Genomic DNA, 22,889 nt, shown 5'->3' on the forward strand with positions numbered 1-22,889 from the left:
TTGACAAATCAAAAATGTTAGTTTTTGCCAAGAGAGCTAGGCAGCATTCCTGGAAAGTAGAAGGGCATAAATTAGAGCAGGTTGATGCATTTAAATACCTTGGAGTGGTCTTCCACTAGAAAGGTACTCGGAATGCACACCAGAATTACATAGTGCAATCAGCCCTCAGGTCAATGAACGCCATTAAATGGTTTTTTTTACACTGGTGGAGGACAATTAGTACCTGCTGCTTTAAAACTTTTTGAGGCCAAAACACTGGCTCAAATTCTTTATGGGGCACAAATAGGAATTTATATGAAGGTGCCACAGGAAACAGTGCAAGCAAAATTCATGCGATCAATTTTGGCTGCACCCAATGGTATATCAAATGCCCAGTTAAGGCTTGAGACAGGAATGCCATCAATTCAAGTGAGGGCCTGGAAGCCGATGATAAATTATTGGCTAAAAATCCAATTTTTCCCAGTTGGTTTAACCCAACTAGTTCTAATAGATAATTTCTCTTCACCCTGGAAGCAGATGGAAGAATATAAGCTGGCTTCGTATGGACTCTCTCCACTATTCTTAACATCATTAGGCTATGATCAAGCCAAACAACTAGTCATCCAAAGAAGGGACATGGAGTTCCAGAATCAAGTTAATAGGCTCCCACAACATAACAGAATTTGGATAAACAGGGGCATATGGGAACCAGCAAGGTATTTGCTAAGCCTAACCTTCCCTAAGTTGAGAATCACATTCTTCAAAGCCAGATTTAATATTCTTCCAACTGCACTACTCCAAGGCAGGTGTAACAAAGTCCCTATAGCTGAGCGTATCTGCCCTTGTGGTGAAGAGGAAGTAGAAACCGTCTCACATGTACTGCTACACTGTAAATTTTACAGGGATATCAGGTCAATCTACTTTTTGCCCCTAATAGATAAATTCCCTGGGTATCCAGATAAATTTTATGTGAACTATCTACTTCAGGATCTAAAACCATACATTATGTGTACAGTTGCCAAATTCTGTGTTGCTGCAATGAAAATAAGACAAAACCAGACAAAGAATTAACTCCCTATTTAAAAAAAATACTTTTAAATTTGAAATATCTTAATTAATAAATTGTCAAGGGATATATATTTTTACTCACACCACTAAGGTAACAAATGTATTAATATAGTAATAGCAGAGTGAACGCTATATTATTATGTGATATATCTTATTAGTCGGTAGTATATTATTGTATTTTTTTGTTTCACTTTGTTTTTTTCCTTTTAAGTTTTGCTGGTCATTGACCTAATAAATGATTTTATTTATTTATTCATCATATTTTTATCACCGCCCATCTCCCTCATACGGGGGACTCTGGGCGGTTCACAATAAAACAGTTTAAAATTTGATAAAATCATAATAATATCATTTATCTATTTTATTTATTTATTTTATTTAATATCATTAACCTATTTTATTTTATTTGAATTCTGCTGGGATTTTAGATCTCAGTGAACTGGCACTGTTTAAACTGAGACATAATGATATCTCTAACATCATTGCCCTTGACCATCTTGAAGTGATTAACAAAAAGCAACATTTTAAACAATATATGTTTAAATAAATAAAGGGGAGATATTTAACACAAAAGCTCATAAACTTTTACTGAAATATATAAATGAGAAATTAGCATGGTGCAGTGGTTTAGGCCTTGGGCCAGGAGCAGGCAGACCCCGGTTCTAATCCAGCATCATCCAAGAAACTCAAAAAAGTCAAGGTAAATGCAGTCAAAGCTCCCCACCACCCCATATTTTTTTATTAATGTACAGATGCCCCTGTGAGATTTTGGGTCAATTGGTCTCTCAGCACAACCTCCCTCATAAAGCTCTTGGGGAAATAATAGAAAACCTGGCTATGCACATGTCCTTGAGCATCTTGTATAAAAGATGAGAGATAAATCCAATAAATAAAAGTAAAGCTAGTCTCCAAAAGTCAATTATAGTGATATATCAGTATTAACTCATATGAACATTTACTAACTTGATCTTAGCCAAAAGGCTGAGAAGCGATATATGCGAGCATTTTCAGTTGTAGAGAGAAACAAGCGCATGAAAGTAGAAACATATAGGTTGTCCTAATTTTGCTCCATGTAAATTCTATACATACTTATTGATAAATCTGTTCTATTCCATATTTTAATTTAAAATATGTTCAAATTTATATATACTTAAATATGCATCTTATCCTTCAAGCCTCCTCCCTGAAATATAGCCAGCCCCATTCTATTGGCCTTTGAAGATCTGGCTCATCCAATGATAGTTATGTGGGCTCTGGTATAGATATATGATATGTGATTAGTGGTTTTATGATTTTACTAAGCCTCAGTGTGGTTTTATTTGGTCTTTCTTGGTTTAGTGGAATGCCTTGTTTTACTTTGTTTACCACCCAGAGTTTCTTGTACTGTATAGTTGGGTGGATTAATCAATAATAAACATTTTTTAAAAAAAATATCCATTTTTGTACAAATGTTGGAGGATTTTGAGTCATAAAATCTGACAAAGTGCTCCAACGTACATACTAATCTAGAAAAGATTAATCAGGCTAGTTGACTTAAAAGTGTAGAAGGAACAAATGACATTCTTGAGCCTCCCCTCAAGAAACATGATGTGGTTCCTGCTAACTGCATTTTAGAATTTGCCAAGCTGCCAATTTTTTTTTTTTTTTTATAAATAACTCTCAATCCACCCAAACTCATCAGGTGGATTAGTCTGCTATTGCTGGAAAAACAGCAGAAAGCTCAGTTTACCCATACATGTACACATAAACATGGCACGCCAATACATAGAGGCTCTTTGAAAAACATCATTAAAAAGAGCTTGGTTTCACAGCAATAAAAATGATATCTAAAGAGCAAAATCAATAGATTAGGAAATGAGAAGTATTCACTTGCTAATTTATTTGAATGCTTACAGTGGCAACAAACAATAGATGTCATTAGCTAAATATGCTTGTATTGTCACTTCAATAAAACCTATATCCAAGTTTTCAACAATTAAACAATTGTCATAACAATTATTATATAGAAAGTTACAGTCTCATCCTAAAGTACAGGATACAGTTACTGAAACTGAAAGTAAGCAGTGTTTTTAATATTTGAGCCTGATGTCTTACTATGAAATTATCAGTAGGAAAAGAAAGATGTATGTTGCAGGAGTCAGTGTAAAATTCTTTAACATCATTTGGCCAAAAACATTTTATAACTTTCTGGCATGTATGATTCTAAAAAAGCCATAAGGGTTATTAAGTGGTAAATTATTTTGAATATTGATTGGATATTATGAAGCCTTTAGAATTACAGACTAGGTATTAAAAGTTTATAAAAATGATCAAGCTTACCTTTTCACCTGCAGTGCTGGCTGATATTTCTTAATGCGTAGAAGTGATCATAAATCCACATCTCCATCTGTATTTTAAAGTGGTGCAGCCCACTCTATCATGTCAGTATTTACCATTCTGGAAAGACTATGGTACATTCCCAGAGAAGCAGGCCTGTAGAATTTTTTATCAGTACTGAGATCAAATACGCAAGACCTTGAAGGTGAAATTTAAGGCAAAGCTTACTAGAGTTAATCTCTGGTTTATGCATAAGTCTTCTTGAAAAATGTATTGTTCAGCATTTCAGGGTGCTGTTTTTGCACCACAGAGTAAACTGAACAGGCAGAGTGCTTCGATTTTAACATGCTTGCAGCCCAAGCATTTCTTGTAACAAACAGACTGTCATCGTTCTTAATGCTTATTCCTATTTATAGGCAATCCAACAACAGAGTTCTTAGTTGACTCACAGCAAGAAATAACACACATTCATAGGGGCAATAAATCCTAAGCACATACTACAGAACAAACCTCACTGAACACAATAGGGCTTATTTATAACCAAGCATGCACAGGAGACATCATTAGTTACTCATTTGCTCTGAAATAATCAGCTCACCCATTCAAAGCTATCTAATGATTTTAGAAACACAAACTTTCCAAACAGCTACTTGAGATAAGATTTTTTTTAATAAAAAAAATATAAATACCAATGTATTTTCACTAGAATAAAATAAAAGAAGCAAATGTACTATTGGGTCATCAAATCTTAGAGGAACAACTGTATTGTTGCATTTCATCCACCAGGGCTTCTAGTACCCAGCTAAAATTTAGCAATATGAGAAGACTTTTTTCACATTTAGCAACTCAATATCAAGAGTTTGCTTAAAGTGTCACTTCAATTTATCTACAGCTCATCTAGAGCAAGGTTTTCAAACTGTGTTCCATGGAACCCTAGGGTTATTCAAGAACCTGATGAAGTTCCATGAGAGATTGAGGGCAAAAAAAAAATTGTCTTAAACTTGATCAATTTTCTATCACTAGAGCTTTGTCTCATGATCAGGGTACTTAGATTTTTTTTTAACTAAAAGGTTCCATGGTCTGAAAAAGACTGAAAACCCTTGACCTAGAGTACCACTATAGTTTGTGATTGACCTGTAAGGACTTCATTGCTTATACCAACATAGGTGATGTATATAAAAGTGTGTGCATGTGTCTTGGCAGACAGAAAACACATTTGCCAATCAGACATCTTTAATTGTCAAAATTATTTAAACAAACTGACCTACCAATTCAATGACTAAATTCTGAAGACCATTCTAAGAGTCAAGTAAGAAGAAAGAAAAGAGCATTTTGTGACATACTAATTATTTTGCATTATTTTATTAATGAATCAAGATGCAAAGCAACCTAATGAAAGATAAACCCTCAGACTAATATTTTGCAACTCCAAATTTAGGAGCAACTTGCTAATACCAGGACTTTTCTGTCATTTAAAAGGGTTCTTAAGAAGTGGAAATTCAAACTAGAATTGTAACCCTTCTTTCCAACTTCAGGAAAAAAAAATTAGAAAATCCAGTTCTGTCTGCTTTAATAATGTGGCCCCTCTCACACTGCGTTACCATATTGCCCCCTGAGCATTTAGCACACATATTCACATGCACAAAACACAGGACAAGAAGCCAGAGACTGTATGAAACATGGCAGAGCAGACTGGCTCCAGCTGACAAGGGAGTGAGACAAGGCTCTCTCCTTATTTATTCAACCTATATGCTGAATATGAGAGCCAATTTGATGTAGTGGTTAAAAGCATTGGGCTAAAAATCAGAAGACTGTGAGTTCTAGTCCAGCATCAGGCATGAAGCCAGCTGGGTGACTTTTATTTTTATCAATCTTTTATTAAGATTGATATCACATGATTACATATCAGATGACCTCTGCAAGTCATCAAAGACAAGACGACTCTGGAGAATACCATGCATAGCCAGAAAAGGAAACAAATGGATTATAAAACAAATCAATCCAGAATTCTCACTCAAGGCACAAATGATCAGACTCAGACTATCACACTTTCGATATATTATGTGAAGATTCAGCAGTTGAAAAGTTCATAATATTGGGAAAAGTGGAAGGAAATAGAAGAGGACAACTAATAGCCAGGTGGATAGATTCATTACAACAGCAATGAATGGACTGTGAGAGACCTAGAAGGCCCGGTTGAAGAGATAATTTTGGAGAAAGTCTGCCTATACCAGTGCTTCCCAAACTTTTTCCTTCATTACTCAAAACTGCCTATCAGAAATTCCTTTTTACCCAATGTAGGTAAAACACTTTAAGTCAATTTAAATGTCCCATTTATGATTGGGTAATGGGTTCATGTGTTGTGACCCAAAGAAGAACCACTTTTACCCAATTTTGGGTAATTTACCCAGGTTTGGGAAGCATTGGGCTGTAAGGTCATTAAAAGAGGACATGGAATCGATGGCATTTACTCAACCTAGCTGAGACCAGCTCCTGTAATAACCAATAGCAGTTGCACTGAATTAGAAAAATCATATTTTCAAGCTGTCCATTTCATGACTTGCTTCAAAACATTGCTTCTATTACTCCCTTCTCATTATAGCATATAAGGAGCAATTATTTTCTGGTAACTCATTCTGTGTTGATTAACGGAACAGCCATACAGATGTTTATATCACCAAGGGATGATTGCAATTACCATGCAAATTAGCACACTTCATCTTAAGCCTCTCTCTCAAAAAGACCTTTAAACTCTTTCTCTTACCTTCAAAGTGTCCTGCACTTTCAGAAGTAAATATTGGTCACTAATATTCAAGAAATTAAGAATAATTCCTTGTAGGCTAAACAATGATTGTTGTTGTTTTGGTTCAAAATAATAAATAAGTCTCTGCAGCTACACTGAGGTTAGGTCCCATTACTAAATTTCACTGTAGCTCATGGGTATTCCTGTGTGTCATATTTACATTTACCTCATTCTCAAAAGCACTCAGGCAGATTTTTGTGGTAATTCCTCATTCTTTCCTCTCACTAATCATTTGGGTTTAACCTACAGATATTGATAGGCCTAAGCTTGTAGAGTGCCCTTGAATTATATAAACACAAGAAGGTCCTTTAGCAATGCTTTTGTTTATTTATTAAAATTATGTCCTTTAGTTTTGTGCACATAACACTAGGGGTGGCTTACAAGAATTAAAAATGCAAACGATAAAGCAGAAACAAACCCAACCATCAGAGGGGAAACTAAAATCACTATTATCCAAATCAATTGGTTAATAATTAAGAGATCAGTGGAAGAGGTGGGTTTTTGCCATTTCCATAAATAGTGGTAAAGTGGGGGGCCATACACCCTTCTCTGAGGAGTGGTTTCCACAGTCTGGAATCCACATAGAAAAGTTTCTTCTAGCATTACGGATTTGCAGGACTGCCCATCTCAAGTCCCACAAGATCCGACAGAATGAGCATCCTTCAGATTTCCTCTGTGACGCAATGTCATCTAATGAGGCTCTCTGTTTGGAACAGGCCCTGTCCCTCTTGGCCTTCTCTAAGGCCTTAAAAAAACATTTAAAAATTAAGCTGTTGGATGAGCCCATCTGGTAACTGTTTTGGAATGTGCATATGGTGTGACTTGCCCTCAGTTGTCTGTTGTTTTGTGTTAGTGCAAGTCCAGTTACTGGGGTTTTGCTGTTTGTTTTCCTAACCATTTACATTTATATTGGTAGACAAACAGTATAGAATAACAACAACAAAAACAATGACACAAGAACAAGTTATACGATTGATCCATCTAGGTTAGTCTCATCATTGTCTACTGAGTTCAGGGCTCAGGGCAGGGATTTTTGTCCCCCAATCAGAAACTGAATATAAGACTTTTGGCATGCAGATACATACGCTGTAATGGGACTCTCATAGCCAATATTTCCTATCTATAAAAATAATGCTTTAACTCTTACAGCTAACTGATACATGGCTTACTCTTCCTGTGTAAAGAATCTAATTTGTCTACTTCATTCTGAATTAATGGTAATTTTGTGTGTCTGTTTTCTCCCTCTGCGCAAAACTCTTACTGACTTAATTCTTGTCTTTGATGACTTGCAGAGGTCATCTGATATGTAAACATGTGATATCCAACTTAATAAAATCATATAGTCAATGGAACTTAATTCAGTAATCCCAACAGCATTGCTATAGAAGTCAGGCACTTGTTTAAGGGGACAGAAACTATAGAATTCCACAAAGTTATAATATAAGTCTTTCTCTTGAATAGCTTCATATTTAAACTCCTTTGAATTTTGCACAAAACAAAAAGATCAAGGTTTCTCCCCTTATTCTCATAAATAAAGTTACGCTCTGTGTAACTTTTTACTGTCTTTCTGCATAATCAGAAAGTACGGCTACCTGGTAAAATTCAACATGCCCATTTACTTTATGCAGCAAGTCATTATTGTCCTTTTTAAAACATTTTAAACAATTAATCAAATGGACAGACAAAAAAGCCCATGACACTATATCATACCAAAAATTAAAAGAAGATTCTCTATCAAAGAAAAATCACATACTGACGGCAAAATTGGATGGTATATGAACCAGGTATCAGGCTGCTGCATTTCTAGATCCTACACTGTAAAGTATGTGATGGCCCAGTCTGGATCAGAACTAGCCTTTCCCCATTTCCCTTGCTTGAAAAAAAAAAGCACCCCACAAGATCCATTGGCACATTTTATACACTGTATTGCTTGATAGGGTCTCAAGGGATTCCAGTCCTATTTGGAGGCTTTGAAGAAGTTGTGTTCCACAACGACCAAACCTCAAGACGTACTTATTATGCATGTTTGGAAAATGGTTGCAATATGATATAATCCTATTTCAGTGAAGCAGGAGTTTTTTTCATGCAAAATAGGGTAGTCCTTTGCTTTGACAAAGACTACAGATGCCCAGAAGCCTCTTCCAATGGCTACTGCAACAGCTAGAAGAGGTTTCAAGGCAAAGCCTAATACAGAATATTTAGGGATTTGAAAACTTCATCTGGTTACACTCCTCTCCCTCAGAGGGTACTGGTCAACCCTCAGTCCCATTCAGTTTTTTTCTCAATCTTTTCAACAATAAGGCATTGTTGTTGTCTTAAGAGACGGAGTAGACTTCAGTTGAGGGCAGATGCTTTCCTTGGGCAATTCCCAACAGAAGGGCAATATTGTACAATGCTTGTTTATGTAACAAGTGGGAATCAAAAATCTTCCTATAGCACTGTCTATACAGCAGGTTGTTTTCTCAGAGCAAATTTGAATATGTCAATATTCCAAAGTTTGTGTGAAGGGGGAACATAAAGCATATGAAAGTTTAACTTTCTCATTTTTCACTGAATGCATTTCATTTCTGCCACTCATTGAAAAAAACAGAGTATTTGAAGAATAGCCTCAGTGACTAAACACGTTCCTTCCTGCTGCCCCCCAGAGTCCATCTTTTTTTAAATAGCTGTGTCGGATAATTTAGTTCTGAAGTACAAACTCTTTGAAAATACCCACAAACAGGCTTTTCTTTATTTTTGTTCAGCAGTGTGATCATATCCTGTAACTGTTTATCCAAGCAGAAATACGGAATCTGAATACCATTAAAAGAGAAAGTGGATGCGTCATATCCAGCAAACAGCATACTTAATTTCTCAATCTATAAACTCACATATTTCTATCCAAATTTCACACCCAAATCCTGGCTGTTGCTGAAAGACACATATTACCAGTGTATTTCTTAAAACAAGTAAATCCTTTGTACAACTTTGTTCACAAAGTTAGAATGCAAATCTGGCCAAGATACAACATTTTTGACTTTTTGCCAGACTACTAAGAATGGCTGCATTTATGTAAAAGTTTCCAAAGAATGCCAGTTTGACACCGCTCAGATCAATTAATGATTTGATTAATTTCTTAGTTAAAATACCAACTGATTAGAAACTTCAGGTGACTGAACCACAGTTTATTTTTTTATACGAAGGACCAGTGTTGCCTTCTCCTCTTTTTTACAAAACACAGTAAAAAGTATCAGAATTATTCTGTATTTCCCTAGTGTTAATAGCAGGCAGACTCAGAAGCTAACTGTTCCGCACCCAATTAAGGGACAAATGTACCATCTGTTCGATGGATGGGTGAGGCCTATAGGACCATCTGTTTAATTACAGTGGAAAACTAATAGATACTGTTAGTTCAACCTCCAATAAACATTTCCTTGTATTTTTACCTCCACATCTTGCAGAGTAGGGTTTTTGTTTTTTTGTATTTGAACAGAAATATTCCAGTGCAAAATATGTGGGTGTCAAATATGTTGCGAAGAACAGGAGTTTTCCTTTTATAATATAAAAGGAGGGGTTTAAAGGGAAAAAATGAACATGTGTGTATGTTCCTTTCCTAATCAACATAATGAACATGATTTTTGTTACATTTTGCACAAAGCAACCCTTCTGAGTGTCTTGGTCCTTCTCAGGACAAGATAAACAATTGAACCTTTTTCAACCATTATGACAGTTCTCTACTAATTTCCCTGCCCTTCAGGGTTCTTGCTTTTAATAGACATAAATCATTTAAGCCTGAACGATTACTATATAAAGATTTTTAAAAACCCATCCCACAGTCAGTTGCCTTACGTTGGATAATAGGCAAGGAAATGAAGCCCACAAAAATACCAGATGAAGCTTCATAACAGATTTTAAAGTCTGATTACTAAGAGATATAAATAGTGACAACTGACTAGCCAACTTTTTAAAAACACGTATTGTAGTTGGTGATACTGCTTTGCTCTAGAACAGAGAGCACTGATAATGAGAGGTAAATTGAATACCAATATTTATCCTTGGCTTCTTTATATTTAGAATTATAAATATAAAAATAACAGAAAATAATTCATATACTATTTACCATCTGCATACGAAGGCACAGATAGATCCTGATGGATTTGACCATAAGGTTTTTCAATAGCTTCTGTGTATATGATAAAAACAATGAAACAACTGATTTCCAACGAAGTTCACCCAATGGTATGGTAAAAATACCCCTACTTCTCCAAAAAGTAAACATTGCACAGCCTGTTTTAAAAATACTTCGGTAATTATTGAAGAAATGTTTGTATTTTGTTGTTCAATTTGTGATCCACCAAGAAAACCTGTTATTCCCTGGACAGAGGGATAGAGGGATGATAATGGCCATGAAGGGTTTGGGCAGAAGCTTTATAATGCTTGTGGCTGAGCATGCCGGCCAAATCTCTTGTTCTTTTTCCCCCGCCCCTGTTTATAATGCACTTTAATAGCTTATATAACTTTCCTTGACAGCACTGCTGAAATAGCAGAGTGGTTATCTTTGTTTAGCACAGAAAAAGTCTGTGCACAGAAACCTAGCAGAATTTTTTAAAGTATGGTTTTTCTTTTCTTGAGTAGCTAATTTTCTCTCCTAATACCTCCTATTTTTTTAAAAAGGCCCAATGGGAAAACTAGTTACTCAAAAAACGAAAAAAAAATATTTTTAAACATACCTTCTGTATGCTGTTTCTTAATTTAACCACTCTGCTGTTTCAGCAGTGCTGGTAAAAAGAGGTATAGAACTTACTAAGTCTTATTAGAGTAGAATAAAGTATAAAGAAGTACCTTTTTAAAAAGTTGCTTATTGCAGTTACATATGTGTGCATTTTGATACCTAAAATTTCTATAAATGACTTCAATTTAACTTTGTATGTATATGTTCGCGTTTGGATATGCACACATAGATACAGGTAATTCTCAGTTAATGACTATCCTGTTTAGCAACCATTTGAACTTACGACGGCACTGACAAAGTAGGTTTATGATGGTCCTCAAACTTACAATGGTTGCAGCATCCCCATGGTCACATGATCGCAATTCAGATACTTGGCAACCAGTGCACATTTATAACAGTTGCAGTGTCTTCCAGTCACGTGATCGCCATTTGTGACCTTCACAGCCAGCTTCCAACAAGCACAGTCAATGGGCAGTAAGTCACAAGTCACGGTCATGTGATGTTGCACTTAACGACTGCAGCAGAACTGACACTGTAAGTTGGCCATGGTCACGTGATATTTCACTTAACGACCAAGTCACTTAGCGATGGAGTTGCCAGTCCCAATCGTGGTCATTAAGTGAGGACTACCTGTACAAGTATCTATGTCCAGGAAGACTTGACTACAGGAAGAAGCCAGTTTCAAGCTGGCATGAGCACAGCATAGGAGCAGCTTAAATGATAAGTGCGGATATGCCCTAATACAATTCTCCCATCCCATCTGATTTTCTATTTAATATTTAGATGTTACAAGTATGCAACTATCTTACATCCACACCGTCTCTCTCTCTCTCTCTCTCTCTCTCTCTCTCTCACGCACACTCACACATTCCCATTAAGTCTGGTTGGAATGAGCATCGAGCACAGTATAGAAATGCAGTAGATTAAAAGAGAAATGATTTCCTTAGCAAAGCATCATTGTTTTCTTCCCGAAATAGACAAGAGTGTTTATATATATAGCACTTGCATAGTTACTTAAATCCACAATAGTTCTACCTTAGTTGAACATCCTTTAAAAACTGCAGTTGCAGCTGTTCATTACCATTTACGTCATGTGTTAGAAAATCCTTACCCGGAAAAGAACACATGCGCTACTTTAAAAGTAACATGGCATAAAGCCCAGCTATAAAGCACCACAAACTAGGCCACTATTTGTTCACTCCAAGATCACTGGGAAAAGCAGATAAATTGAACAGAGATGCTACAAATTAGATATAGCAACTGCATCAGATTTTTCATTATGCATGCAAAGCGAACTCTGTAAGACATACGGTGGAAAATCTCAATTGTATGCAGTAAATGGGAAACATTGCCCTACACCTGTATTCCATTGATCCTAGGTATTTTTTCCTCATTTAAATAATCAGTGTATCTCTGCCAGAAGGCTTATCTGTTTATAGTGCAATCAAGGAAGCCAGAATTCTGGTTTTGGTATTGGAGTTAGTTCAGTTGTGGCAGTTATGATAGCTACAGAAAGGAGACTTAAACATTGAATAGGGAGAGATCATTCAGTGACAGTCAGTTATTGGTTAAAACAGAACTCAGAGCTGAGAGTTCAGCAAGGTGCCCAGTCCAATGTGACCTTTCTTAAAGAAGTCCTGATCTGATGGGTGAAGAAACTGGAAGTCATAATTTGCAGTTGCATTGAAATGTCAAGATGGCAGCAGAGTTTAGCACCAGAAGCCTTGCTTCCGGGCTCTAGCCAAAGAAAACCTCAGCAAACAAACCCTGAAATGTCTGAATCATTCTAGAAAAGCAGAAGGAGCTTGAAGTACAAGACAAATAATGTGCATCGTTTGTTTCTGATTGTGAATGCTAGGATGGAGGGTTGTCTAGTAAGATTGCATATATTAGAGATAGCTCGCTAGCCATAATATCAATTTGAAAAAAAAATGACCAGGGGATCTATGGCCCTAACCTCAAAGCCATAGTGGTTTTGTGACTCTTATAGGAAGGGATTACTGCTCAGTTGAAAAGCACTTTTTTGCGGGGTGGGGGAGTCTACCCTATAGCCTTGAAACTTCATGGATGTCTCCCATCTAAGAACTAACCAGGCTCATCACTGCTTAGCTTTCAAGGTCATCTAAGTCTTGCCACCTGTTAAGTTCTGATAAACATACTGAACTGCGCATATTATGGAATATTTGAGGTTCTCTATTTCAGACAACTAAAAACACTGTTCTTATAAGCATATAGCCTCATTGAATTATTCCCTTAGGGACTTCCAGAGGAAGAATGGTGGACTGAAAAGCAGAGCTGATGACCACAGCAAAGAACGAAGAGCCGGCAAGTAGACCAGCTCTTTGAACCTCTCCAGACAAAAGGAGAGGATGAGGGATTGCCCACAAGTGCTCCAGACAGTTGATAGTGAACTCTGGCAGGTTTTGAGCACTGGGAGATGAGGGAATGGTCATCTTGGCACCTTTGAAAGGACACTAAGTTCACATACCTCCTTTCTAATTGCTTTTGGAAATTGCTTGTTAACTACTTTTCAGCTATTAGAAACCTTTGGATTGACAAGTTTGAAAGCACCGGGTGAGTTTGCCTTCAATCCTTAACGAAAGAAAGTTTTAACTATAAGCTTAAGATCTTAAAAAGCTTTTTTTAAAATAAACAGCAAAAGGTTGATTAAAACTTTGATTTTAGAAAGCTACAAATGGACTAAAGGTCCGGATAAATTTGAAATAAGATTTTGGAATTAATTATAAAGAATTCTTCCCATGGAACATGCTTTTGTTTTGAATTTTTTAAAAAAACATAAGATAATATTTTAAAAATTGGATACTAGAGGGAAATAAAGATTTCAGTCAAAGGAAAAGAACACATAAACTTGACTAACAGTTACAGAATGGGGCAAAATATTCTAACACTAGAAATATTGAAGGATACTTTTGAAAAATGGAGTCAGAAGCTAATATTAACGATGTTAACAGCAGTATCTGCCTCTATGGATAGACTGTACCTAAAAGACATTATGGAAGAGGAACAAGTTATACCTGACAAGACAGAAACTGAGTTGAAAGTGGACTTATAAATGACAGGCTACAAGAATGACATGGAAAAAGATGTTACACTGAATACACAGAAGAAACCAAGAGAGTGACCTGGATAATGTTTCTTTATTGGACTTACAAAAGAGACTTGTTAAAGCTTTGAAGCATCTCCTGAGAAGGGGAAAAGAAGAAATGAGAAGAAATCAAGTTCTACAAAATTATTTGAATGGACTATAGATTAAGAGAGTTAGAAGTAAAAGGGGGAAATATAAAGTTGGTTTATTTGACCAAGGTTAAAATAGATATGCTATTTCTGGTAACCCTTAATGGACTTTTGCTGACACCAGGACTGAAATGACGATGCTTTATGGATTTGTTTATAGAAATGAGATACGGAAAGAATCATTTGTTGTAATTTAAGAGGTGATAAGTTACTAAAATTGTTTATACTTGTGATGAAGTATAAACTTTTATATATATATATATGTATGTATGTATGTATGTTCACACAGTGTATATATTTTTTTGTTTACTATATTTTTTCTTTTTTCCTTCTATTGTCTTTCCTTTTTTTTCCCTTTGCACCTTTTACTCTTTCTATTTTTCTATCTTTCTTTTAGTTTGTATTAGTTTTTACTATTGTAATTATAATCTTTAATAAAATTACTTGAAAAAAAAATTGAATGGCTCCTTTAGGTCTTCTATTTGTGCCCTATAATGGACTTCTCTGAGCTTGTATAGGGGAACTTCAGCATGTTTTCAGCAGAATGCTATCATGTAAAGGGTGCTGCATAAACTGAAAGACAGAATCAGCCTCTTAATGTCAAAGTTGGTTGATAATTATTTAATTATAGTTATTTATTTTATAATTATTTATTATAGAGGACAGAACTATTGCTGCAAAGGAAAATGTACTGTACTTTCCCATTTAGACTAAGTCAGGGCTTGGGGAAAAAAACAGGGAAATGACTTCAGAAGGAAAAAGAAAGTGGGTTAAGACCCTGAAAGTGAAGCAATCATGAAAGGGTAGTCTTGTGCTAACCCTTTAGCATGACAAAAGCTAGCAAGGAAAGTGAAACAGCTTTTTGAAATGCAAAGTATTTAAGTTAGTGGCTCAATTCAAAATACCAAAGACTTTTTATGAGTGAAAGGAGAGTTATCTATCTTAGAAGATACTTACAGACACCTGCTAGGATTAAAACTGAACAAACATTGAACATTTTCCTTCGGAGAGTTTTAGAACAACTAAGTGAACGATTTACAAACTTCTGAGAGCTGAGGGAGTTTTTTTCCCACAAGTTAAAATATCAGGCCACCCTGCCTAGTACATTCTCCCGCCTCTCTGTGTGGAAGCAGTGGGATCATTCAATCACAGCCAAAAATGAGAATAAGCAAGCTGAAGGGCTGGGCTGTAGAGACGGCTGATGGCTCTGAAAGCAACCCCAGAGCAAGGATTCATGCAGAGGTTCAGCAGCCAGATATCCTATACAACTAGAAATGTTGGCTGGGACTTCTATTATTCTACAACTTTCACTCAGGATACCAGCATTTTTTTCCACGACATACTACCATATGTCATTTTTCTAACCCATATTAAGATCTGGTTTTCAAATTTACATTTCTTTTGGTTTTCTGTTCAGGCTGATACAATGATGTAGTACGGCTGGGCAGCACTGCAGATTCAGAGGTTTAAAGGTGCTTTGGAATGTGCAGGGGCACTCACATAGCCCCTGTCTGCAACTCCTTAAAGCAGCCCTGTCTTCTCCCAGGTTCACACAGGTGCCCTCGACACCTGCACCACACCTGCAGCAAAAGACTTAGTTGGTTTAAGGAGTTGCAAACAGCTGCTGTAGACAGGCTCCTATGCAACCTAAAACACCTCTGAATCTGAAACACTGCACAGCCCTATGACCTATTAATTCTGTTCTACCTGTTCAGTTATCATAGGCTGTATTTATGTTTGATAAACTGCCATACACTCTAGAGCATAGCTTGTGATACTAATGTGATTATCTCAGTCTGTGATTCTTTTTTTTTTTAAAAGATGCACTGCTTGCCATTATATGGCTGTGTTCATATGGCACACTAAACTACAAACTTGCCAATTAATCATAGCCTAGAACAGGATTTCTCAACCAGGGTTCTATGGAATCCAAGGGTTCTGCGAGAGGTCACCAGGGGTTCCCTGGGAGATCATGATTTATTTACAATATTTCAAATTCAGGCAACTTCACATTAAGTAAGTTTCATTATTTTAGTTTAAGAACACGGTTAATGCATATATACAAGCCTACACATGCAACAAATATAATAATTTTGTAACTTGTGGACTATATTTGAGCCTGAATGTGCAGGGGTTCCCCAAAGCCTGAAAAATATTTCAAAGGTTCCGCCAGGGTCAAAAGGCTGAGAAAGGCTGGCCTAGAATGTTGTATAAATCCAGCCAGTGTGGTTATACTATGGATTAATATGTATAAAGCACCCCACATTTACCTCTGTCCAAGTTATAATATATCCACATAAATTGCAGCCTTTAAACAAAAGATCAAATATCATCCATCATCTTAATCTGAAGTAACAGATTTATTTGCAAAGCATTTAAATTTCATTGCTAGGACTACATGGATTTTATATCTAGGGTCAAGAACATTTTCATCCATATACACTAGGTTGAATTTCACTTACTTCACACTGAAATAAATGTGAAAAGTGACAAAAAAGGAATTTACTGTCATGAACAAAGCTAGCCAGGACTTCGAAGATACCAGTAAAGTTTATCTCTGTTGTATTCCTGGAATGATTGTTCAACCCGCCTTCATTCTGTGCAAGTATCAGTGTATGTGACATATGAAATAGAGAATGTTTGTATGTTGGGATTCTATGCTGCTCCAATGGAAACCAACTCTGAGTGGCTTCCATATCCTATTATTGTAAATAAGTTTTAAAGCTACAGTTCCTAAAACACAAATAATACAATCCAAAACAGAAGAAAACAGAACAGCAGAGATAAATAGAGCTGTGTATTCATTAAACTTCAGATTACAAGAGGGGGAACTCACAACATTCTCTTTCCCAAGGCCTGTTGTAAAAGCCAGGTTTTAATGGCCTTTCTGAAACCTAGCAGGGTATGGGTTGAGATTTGGATCTCAGGGGGAACGCTGTTCCAAAGAAAGGGGGCAGTAATTGAAAAGGCACACCTCCAAGGCCCCTGAAAATGGCAGTCATTAAATGAGGGGACCTAAAGTAAGACCTTCTACAAGATCTTGTTGATGGATGGATTGGGAGAAGATGGGTTGCAAACTCACTGAATGAACACTTCGCAATGGTTGGCTGTAAAACAGCAGAACCATTGGCTCATGCCAGATGCACCTTGAAAACCACAGATTGCCTAAAGGATAATGTTTTTGTTTGTTTGTTATTTGTTTAAATAGAGACCCAGAAGTCTTGGTATCAACATGCAATATGTTTGGGTGAGCAGTGAGGGTCCCAGAGTAGTGTAGTGTAGCTGTTGCCCCAGCATTACAAAATGAAAAATAAAGGCTGGGCCCTGACCTGACAAGTACAGGGCTGAGCTTTGCAGTATCACTTCCTTTCCCAAAATGTCTTTGGGTCCTCTCTCCAACAGACAATTCCTTGAAGTGCTAGAAGATTCATATCAGGAGTGAGAGAATATGTCTCTACACAGTACCAGGCTAAGCTCTGGAAAAAGTGGTCGGGGGGACTGGGTGTGTCCCTGTCATCCACTATCCAATAAGCCCTATTTAAAGGTGAACTTAGCACTGAATTAAGTGCTGGGGCCAACTGCCCTGGTCCCTGCCCACTCCCTCTTTCTGGTCCTCTGTAGAGATTTCCTGGGCATTCCTATCAGGTCACAAGGAATGCTGGATGAAGGTGGGTCCAGAGGTATTTGGCACAGAAAAATGTAGCTGCTAGCTGGTTGGTATCAGAGAGGGATCCAGCACCTCAGCCTTTGAAAGCCTGCAGGGGATTCAGGGCCCTCTTCAACTTGGCAGTGGGCCCTGAATCAGAAATGATGTCTGTGGGTGGCTGGCCTTGGGTGCAACCTTTCATTCCCTTTTGCTGTTATTTCAGCTTTTTAAAAAAAGAAGACAACAGTGATCAGTCTTAAAGGAAAGAGGTAAAGAAAGGAATAAGGTATAGACTGTAATATTCTTCAGAAACTGAAAGATAGGGATTATTTATATAAGTGGCAGCTAAAGGCCAGATTGGCCCAACAGATGAAGCATTAGGCTTTTGTCTGGATTAAACCATGAACCCACTGGCCAGCTGTGGTCATTTTTATGCCTTCAAGAATCCCTGTATTTAAAATGGAATTTACAAAGAATCCAGAATATAATAAACCCCTGCCAAGGCTATAAGGTATTCACATATCATAGTCAATGCAGCAAATAAACTATCATTATTAACAAGTTGTTATATGGGTATAATAGGTCACTCTCCTCTAATGTGAAAGCCTCATGTTGGGACTACACTTTTCAGAATCCTCAGCCATCATGGGCACCCCAACATATCTGGAGGACAGCAGGTTTGGAAAGGCCCACACAAACCTCAGAAAGTATATTTACTGGCCTTGATGCATACAACTCACTGTAAGTTTACAACGGTGTTTCTCAACCTTGGCAACTTTAAGAGAAGTGGACTTCAACTCCCAGAATTCTCCAACCAGCATGGCAGGTTAGGGAATACTGGGAGTTGAAGTCCTTGTATCTTAAAGTTGCCAAGGTTGAGAACCACTGGTTTACAACCTACTACATCACTTGCCTAATGAGTACTTTTAACATGCTGTAGTGAGGAATTTTGCAGCAAACATTACATACATTCATTTCTACTGGAGACAGAACTCATGTAGTTTTTTGCAGAGGTTGGGATCTCAGCTGGACTGTAAATGGAAATCAAGCTAACAATAGAAAATATGTATTATTACACTTAGATGTTTCTGCTTCAGATATGAAGCTGCAGCAACTGTTTCTTTATATAGGACACTCACCTCGAAATACATTAGGGAAGGCATCAGTAGAAGGTGACGTTCCTGAGGACTTTCTCAAATGATTCAAAGGCACTCTTTCCCCTTGGATAGCATCTCTGGTCTGCCTGTACTCCAAAAAATCTGCAGAGCCTGACTTTTGAGCTATTTCACTGGGTTGATCTGAAATCTCATGAGTCCAGTCTGCGGATCGGCTAAATGCCCCTGCCAAACTGGCAGATCTCTGTTTCTTGGTTGGTGCCCTCTCTTTCAGTCGAGAGGGCTCCCGTCTCCTTTTAAAGAGGGGGCTTTGTGAAGGGGATAGGCAAGGCGAATGGTTTGGAGAACTCAGCTGCCTAGTGGTGGTTTTGATGTAGCATGGGTTGATGAAAGGGTATGGTTTAAAACATTTGGAAGTGTGCACTGGGCTGCTGGAGACATCCTCTGAGGAACAAGTCCCATTTTTCATTTCCACAGAAAAACCCTCCTCCACTGCTTCGCTGCTAGTTGACAAACTCCATTTCCTGTCTGTGGCCACAGCAACCTGATCCCCACCTGCATCTGCCAGTTCAGCCTCTCTTTCGGCACCTGTACGTTCAGCAGCAATTATTTCAGACTCAGACTCACCAGCTGGGGGTGGGAAATTAAAGACTGAACTGCCCAGCAGAGTCCCCTTTTCTTTAGCTGCAGCACTGGGGGTAGAGAAGCCTCCTCCTTCACCAGCAGGTTGCTCAGGTTCTTCCTGCATCTCAAACACGCTGCTGCAGGAGTGCCCCATTCCATTTGCCCCGTCTTGCACTTCAGTCTGACAGCTTGGGACGTACCCTGTGATTTCTGATTTAGCAGAGACTGGCTGCTCGGTATCCGGGCTACTGTCTTTGTCACTGCCGAGTGAAAGAAACCTTTCAAAATCTAATGGGGTTGCTTGAGAATTAGCCATGTGTAGGTCCATTGTTTTGGTGCCCTGCTGCTCAGTTCCAATGTTAATCATCCCCTGCTGCTGCTGCTGCTGCTGCTGCAGCCTAATTGCCTGCTGAATATCAGAAAGCAAATCCTCTTGTTCTGTGGCTGAATGGAAACTGTATATATCCGTATCCGAGCCGGAGCTGGTTCTTTGTCCATCCTGCGGCTCAGCAGCTGCGGGACGAGTTTCATTTGTATTTTCAAAATGCTCTGCATCGGTATCCGAGAGACCCCCTTCATCTGCAGAAATGCTTATATCAGGAGTTTTGGTGAGAACTGAGTGAGCACTGTCTAGCTCTCCTGTTTGCACGGCCTGGCTTTCTAAAACATCCTCTCTCGAGCTGCTGGTTCCATCTTTAGACTTGGAGAGGTTTTTCCTGATGCGCAGATTGGAAAAGACGGATGCCCTGGCTTCAGACTTGCCCTTCTTCTTCGCTGATTCGCTCCCCTTCCCGTGCCTGCCCAGGCCCTTTTTGCTCCCCCCTCCTTTCTTTGTGCCCTCAGCATCCCTGGGCCCAGAGGCATCCTCGCCACTGTCGTGCACATCACCTGCGTTCCTCTTCAGCTTCCCATCTTGGTTTCCCATGGCGTTCAGCGGTCGGGCACTGTCAGGAATCAAGCCATGCTGCTTGGCTTCATTCACCTGGGCAGGCAAGCTGGCCCTCTCAAGTAATCCAGGGTTGTTTTCGAGCGGCGGTGATGCAAAGGGAGCAAAGGCTTGCTCTGACTCTCTCCTGGCTGCTCGAGCTGCCTTTTTGCATAATGTGCTGCCAGCATCAGGCTCCTCTGAGACATGCTCAGTAGAGCACTGAGGGTTGCAGACAGCTCCTTCCAATGGCAGTTCCTGGTACCGTTGCCTTTTCAGCCCACCTCGGCTCCCCTCCTGGCTCTTGTGGCTAGATGGGAAGAAGGCTGCCTTGACAACAGGAACTTTTCTCTCCAGTGCCTCAGTCCTGTGCATTGTAAGCTGGCAGGAGGTCACTTTGTCACAGAGTGCCTTAGGGGTCAGGACTTCAAAAGTTTCCATTCCTGGAATTGGGTATTGTTGAGAGGAGGAGGAAGAAAAAGAACAAAAAGGAAAAGGGGCAAAGAAAAACAATTAAACCTCATGCTCTATAACAACTTTCTGGCTATTCAACAGGAAATCTGGGAAATTATGTTGCTTTCTATGTTACAGAAAATTAATTAATTTAGTCAAGCGTTTTGGTTTTTTGGTAAACAATATTAATCCGCTCTTGCCTTTATGAGAATCACTCTCTTTTTTTTTCTAGTTGAAACACAAACACATCATTCTAACACATATGCAGCCACACAGTGCCATGCTTTAAATATATAAACAGCCATATACGAATATGCAATAGTTCCTTTCCAGAAGCGCTCTAGGTTAATGATATTATAGATTACTGAGGGTATTGGTTTAACTGACCATTCAGAAAGACATTTGTATTCCATGGGGGTATGAATAATGATAATCCTCCATGGGATGAGCCTCATCAATATTCAGCACACACTCATCATTCCTTAAAAAAAGAGAGAGAGGGAGAGAGGGAGAGAGAGAGAGAATAAGCACATTTGGTACAAAGACTAAATGATACCAACCTTCATCAGAAAAATACAACTCTAAAATAAGGTACATTTCAAGGGTTTCTACACTAGCAATATTGTGTTGCTTGTACAAGCTTTATAAAAATTACTCTTAAGGTTCTATATGGCTTGTTAAATATCATTGTGCATATGCTTTTCTGCATATTAATCCTTCCTGTAAGAACACCATATAGTCACATATTGCTTATCATCATGAGATTACGTTATTTTAAATTAATTTATCTGGAAAGAAAAAGTGAGACCTGCCACTGTAAATCAAACAAAGCTTCATCTGTTTCATCAACTGACAGCAGCCTTCCTGAGATTTGTGATTATTAGAAAGGCCCAGATTTAGGAATGAAGATTCTTAAATATTTAGTAGCAGACTTGTAAAATATATCCATGGCTCACTTTCAGCATTTTAGAGTAATTTCCACTGAATTCAACAGGGACATTGCTAAAATATACGCATATAATGGGACTGCACAGAGCCCCAATAATCTACGTACGTAACTATCTTGCAGATTAATACTATCTTTTAAGTATTTGCATATTCATAAATTACACTGCTTACCAATCATAAAATGTACTGACTTCTAAAATCTAATTTTAAAGACATTAAGCTGAAATTTATGCTAGCATCATAGCCTAAAGAAATTTTGCTAGAGTATATCTATACACAGTAGGGCAGCTCAATAATCTTAGATTCTCAGTTTATGCTGATTAGAAACCCCTTATGGACTTCTTGCGTAAAACAGAAAAAAATGAACTTATGATTTATGTTTTTGATGATTAGACAGGACAGATTATAGAAAGAAGAGTGTTATGTTGCAACCATAGAGTAAGAGATAAATTTATAACTGTACTTATAACTACTGTAAAGAAGATCGGAAGCTACTTCTTTGAATCTTCGTTCTTTCTTTCTTTTTTATTTTTCTTTTCCTCTTTTTTTCCTTTCATGCACTTTTAGCTTTCTCTTTGATTTCTTTCTTTTTCTTTTCTTTTTCTTCCTTTATATTAGTTTGTATTAGTTTTTATCTTCCTTTTAAAAAATCTTTAAATATATATATATATGAATAAAAGCTTCTCAGTATAAACAACTTTCAGGAGCCCTGCTTTGGACACCTAAAATGGAATTTACAGTACTTCTGCTGTCCTAATTTGATATGTATTTACTTGTAATAAGAGCCATTTTAGTATAGAAAGCATAGCCTTTAAAGTAGAAATAACAAAATGAAAACGTGCAGCCATATATGACCCACAATGGCTATTGATTATAAAAACATCCAAAATCAGAAAAGGACGGTGACCATGTCATAATCCACTTAAGGCTCCTATGTAACATCAGTTTAGGAAAAGGAAAAATATGTTCCCTGAGATTTGATATTTCTTCTCCACTATGGCATAGTACCAGTATCTCGCATGCATATCAGGCCTTAAGGCATAACT

The 22,889-nt window shown here is 37.8% G+C and overlaps 1 protein-coding gene and 1 pseudogene across 1 annotated transcript in view; both read right to left on the minus strand.

Moving 5' to 3' along the window:
• FMN2 (formin 2) overlaps positions 1-20,536 on the minus strand; it is a 172,989-nt gene extending 152,453 nt beyond the window's left edge. The window contains 1 exon segment of the mRNA XM_063306373.1: positions 18,918-20,536. Coding sequence (XP_063162443.1) covers positions 18,918-20,442 — 1,525 coding nt within the window. The 5' untranslated portion in view covers positions 20,443-20,536.
• Positions 1,919-2,040, minus strand: LOC134488746 (U2 spliceosomal RNA; annotated as a pseudogene).
• Positions 20,537-22,889: the final 2,353 nt, after the last annotated feature.

This window comes from Candoia aspera, chromosome 1 (assembly GCF_035149785.1).
Source record: "Candoia aspera isolate rCanAsp1 chromosome 1, rCanAsp1.hap2, whole genome shotgun sequence".
Classification (NCBI taxonomy): Eukaryota; Metazoa; Chordata; class Lepidosauria; order Squamata; family Boidae; genus Candoia; species Candoia aspera.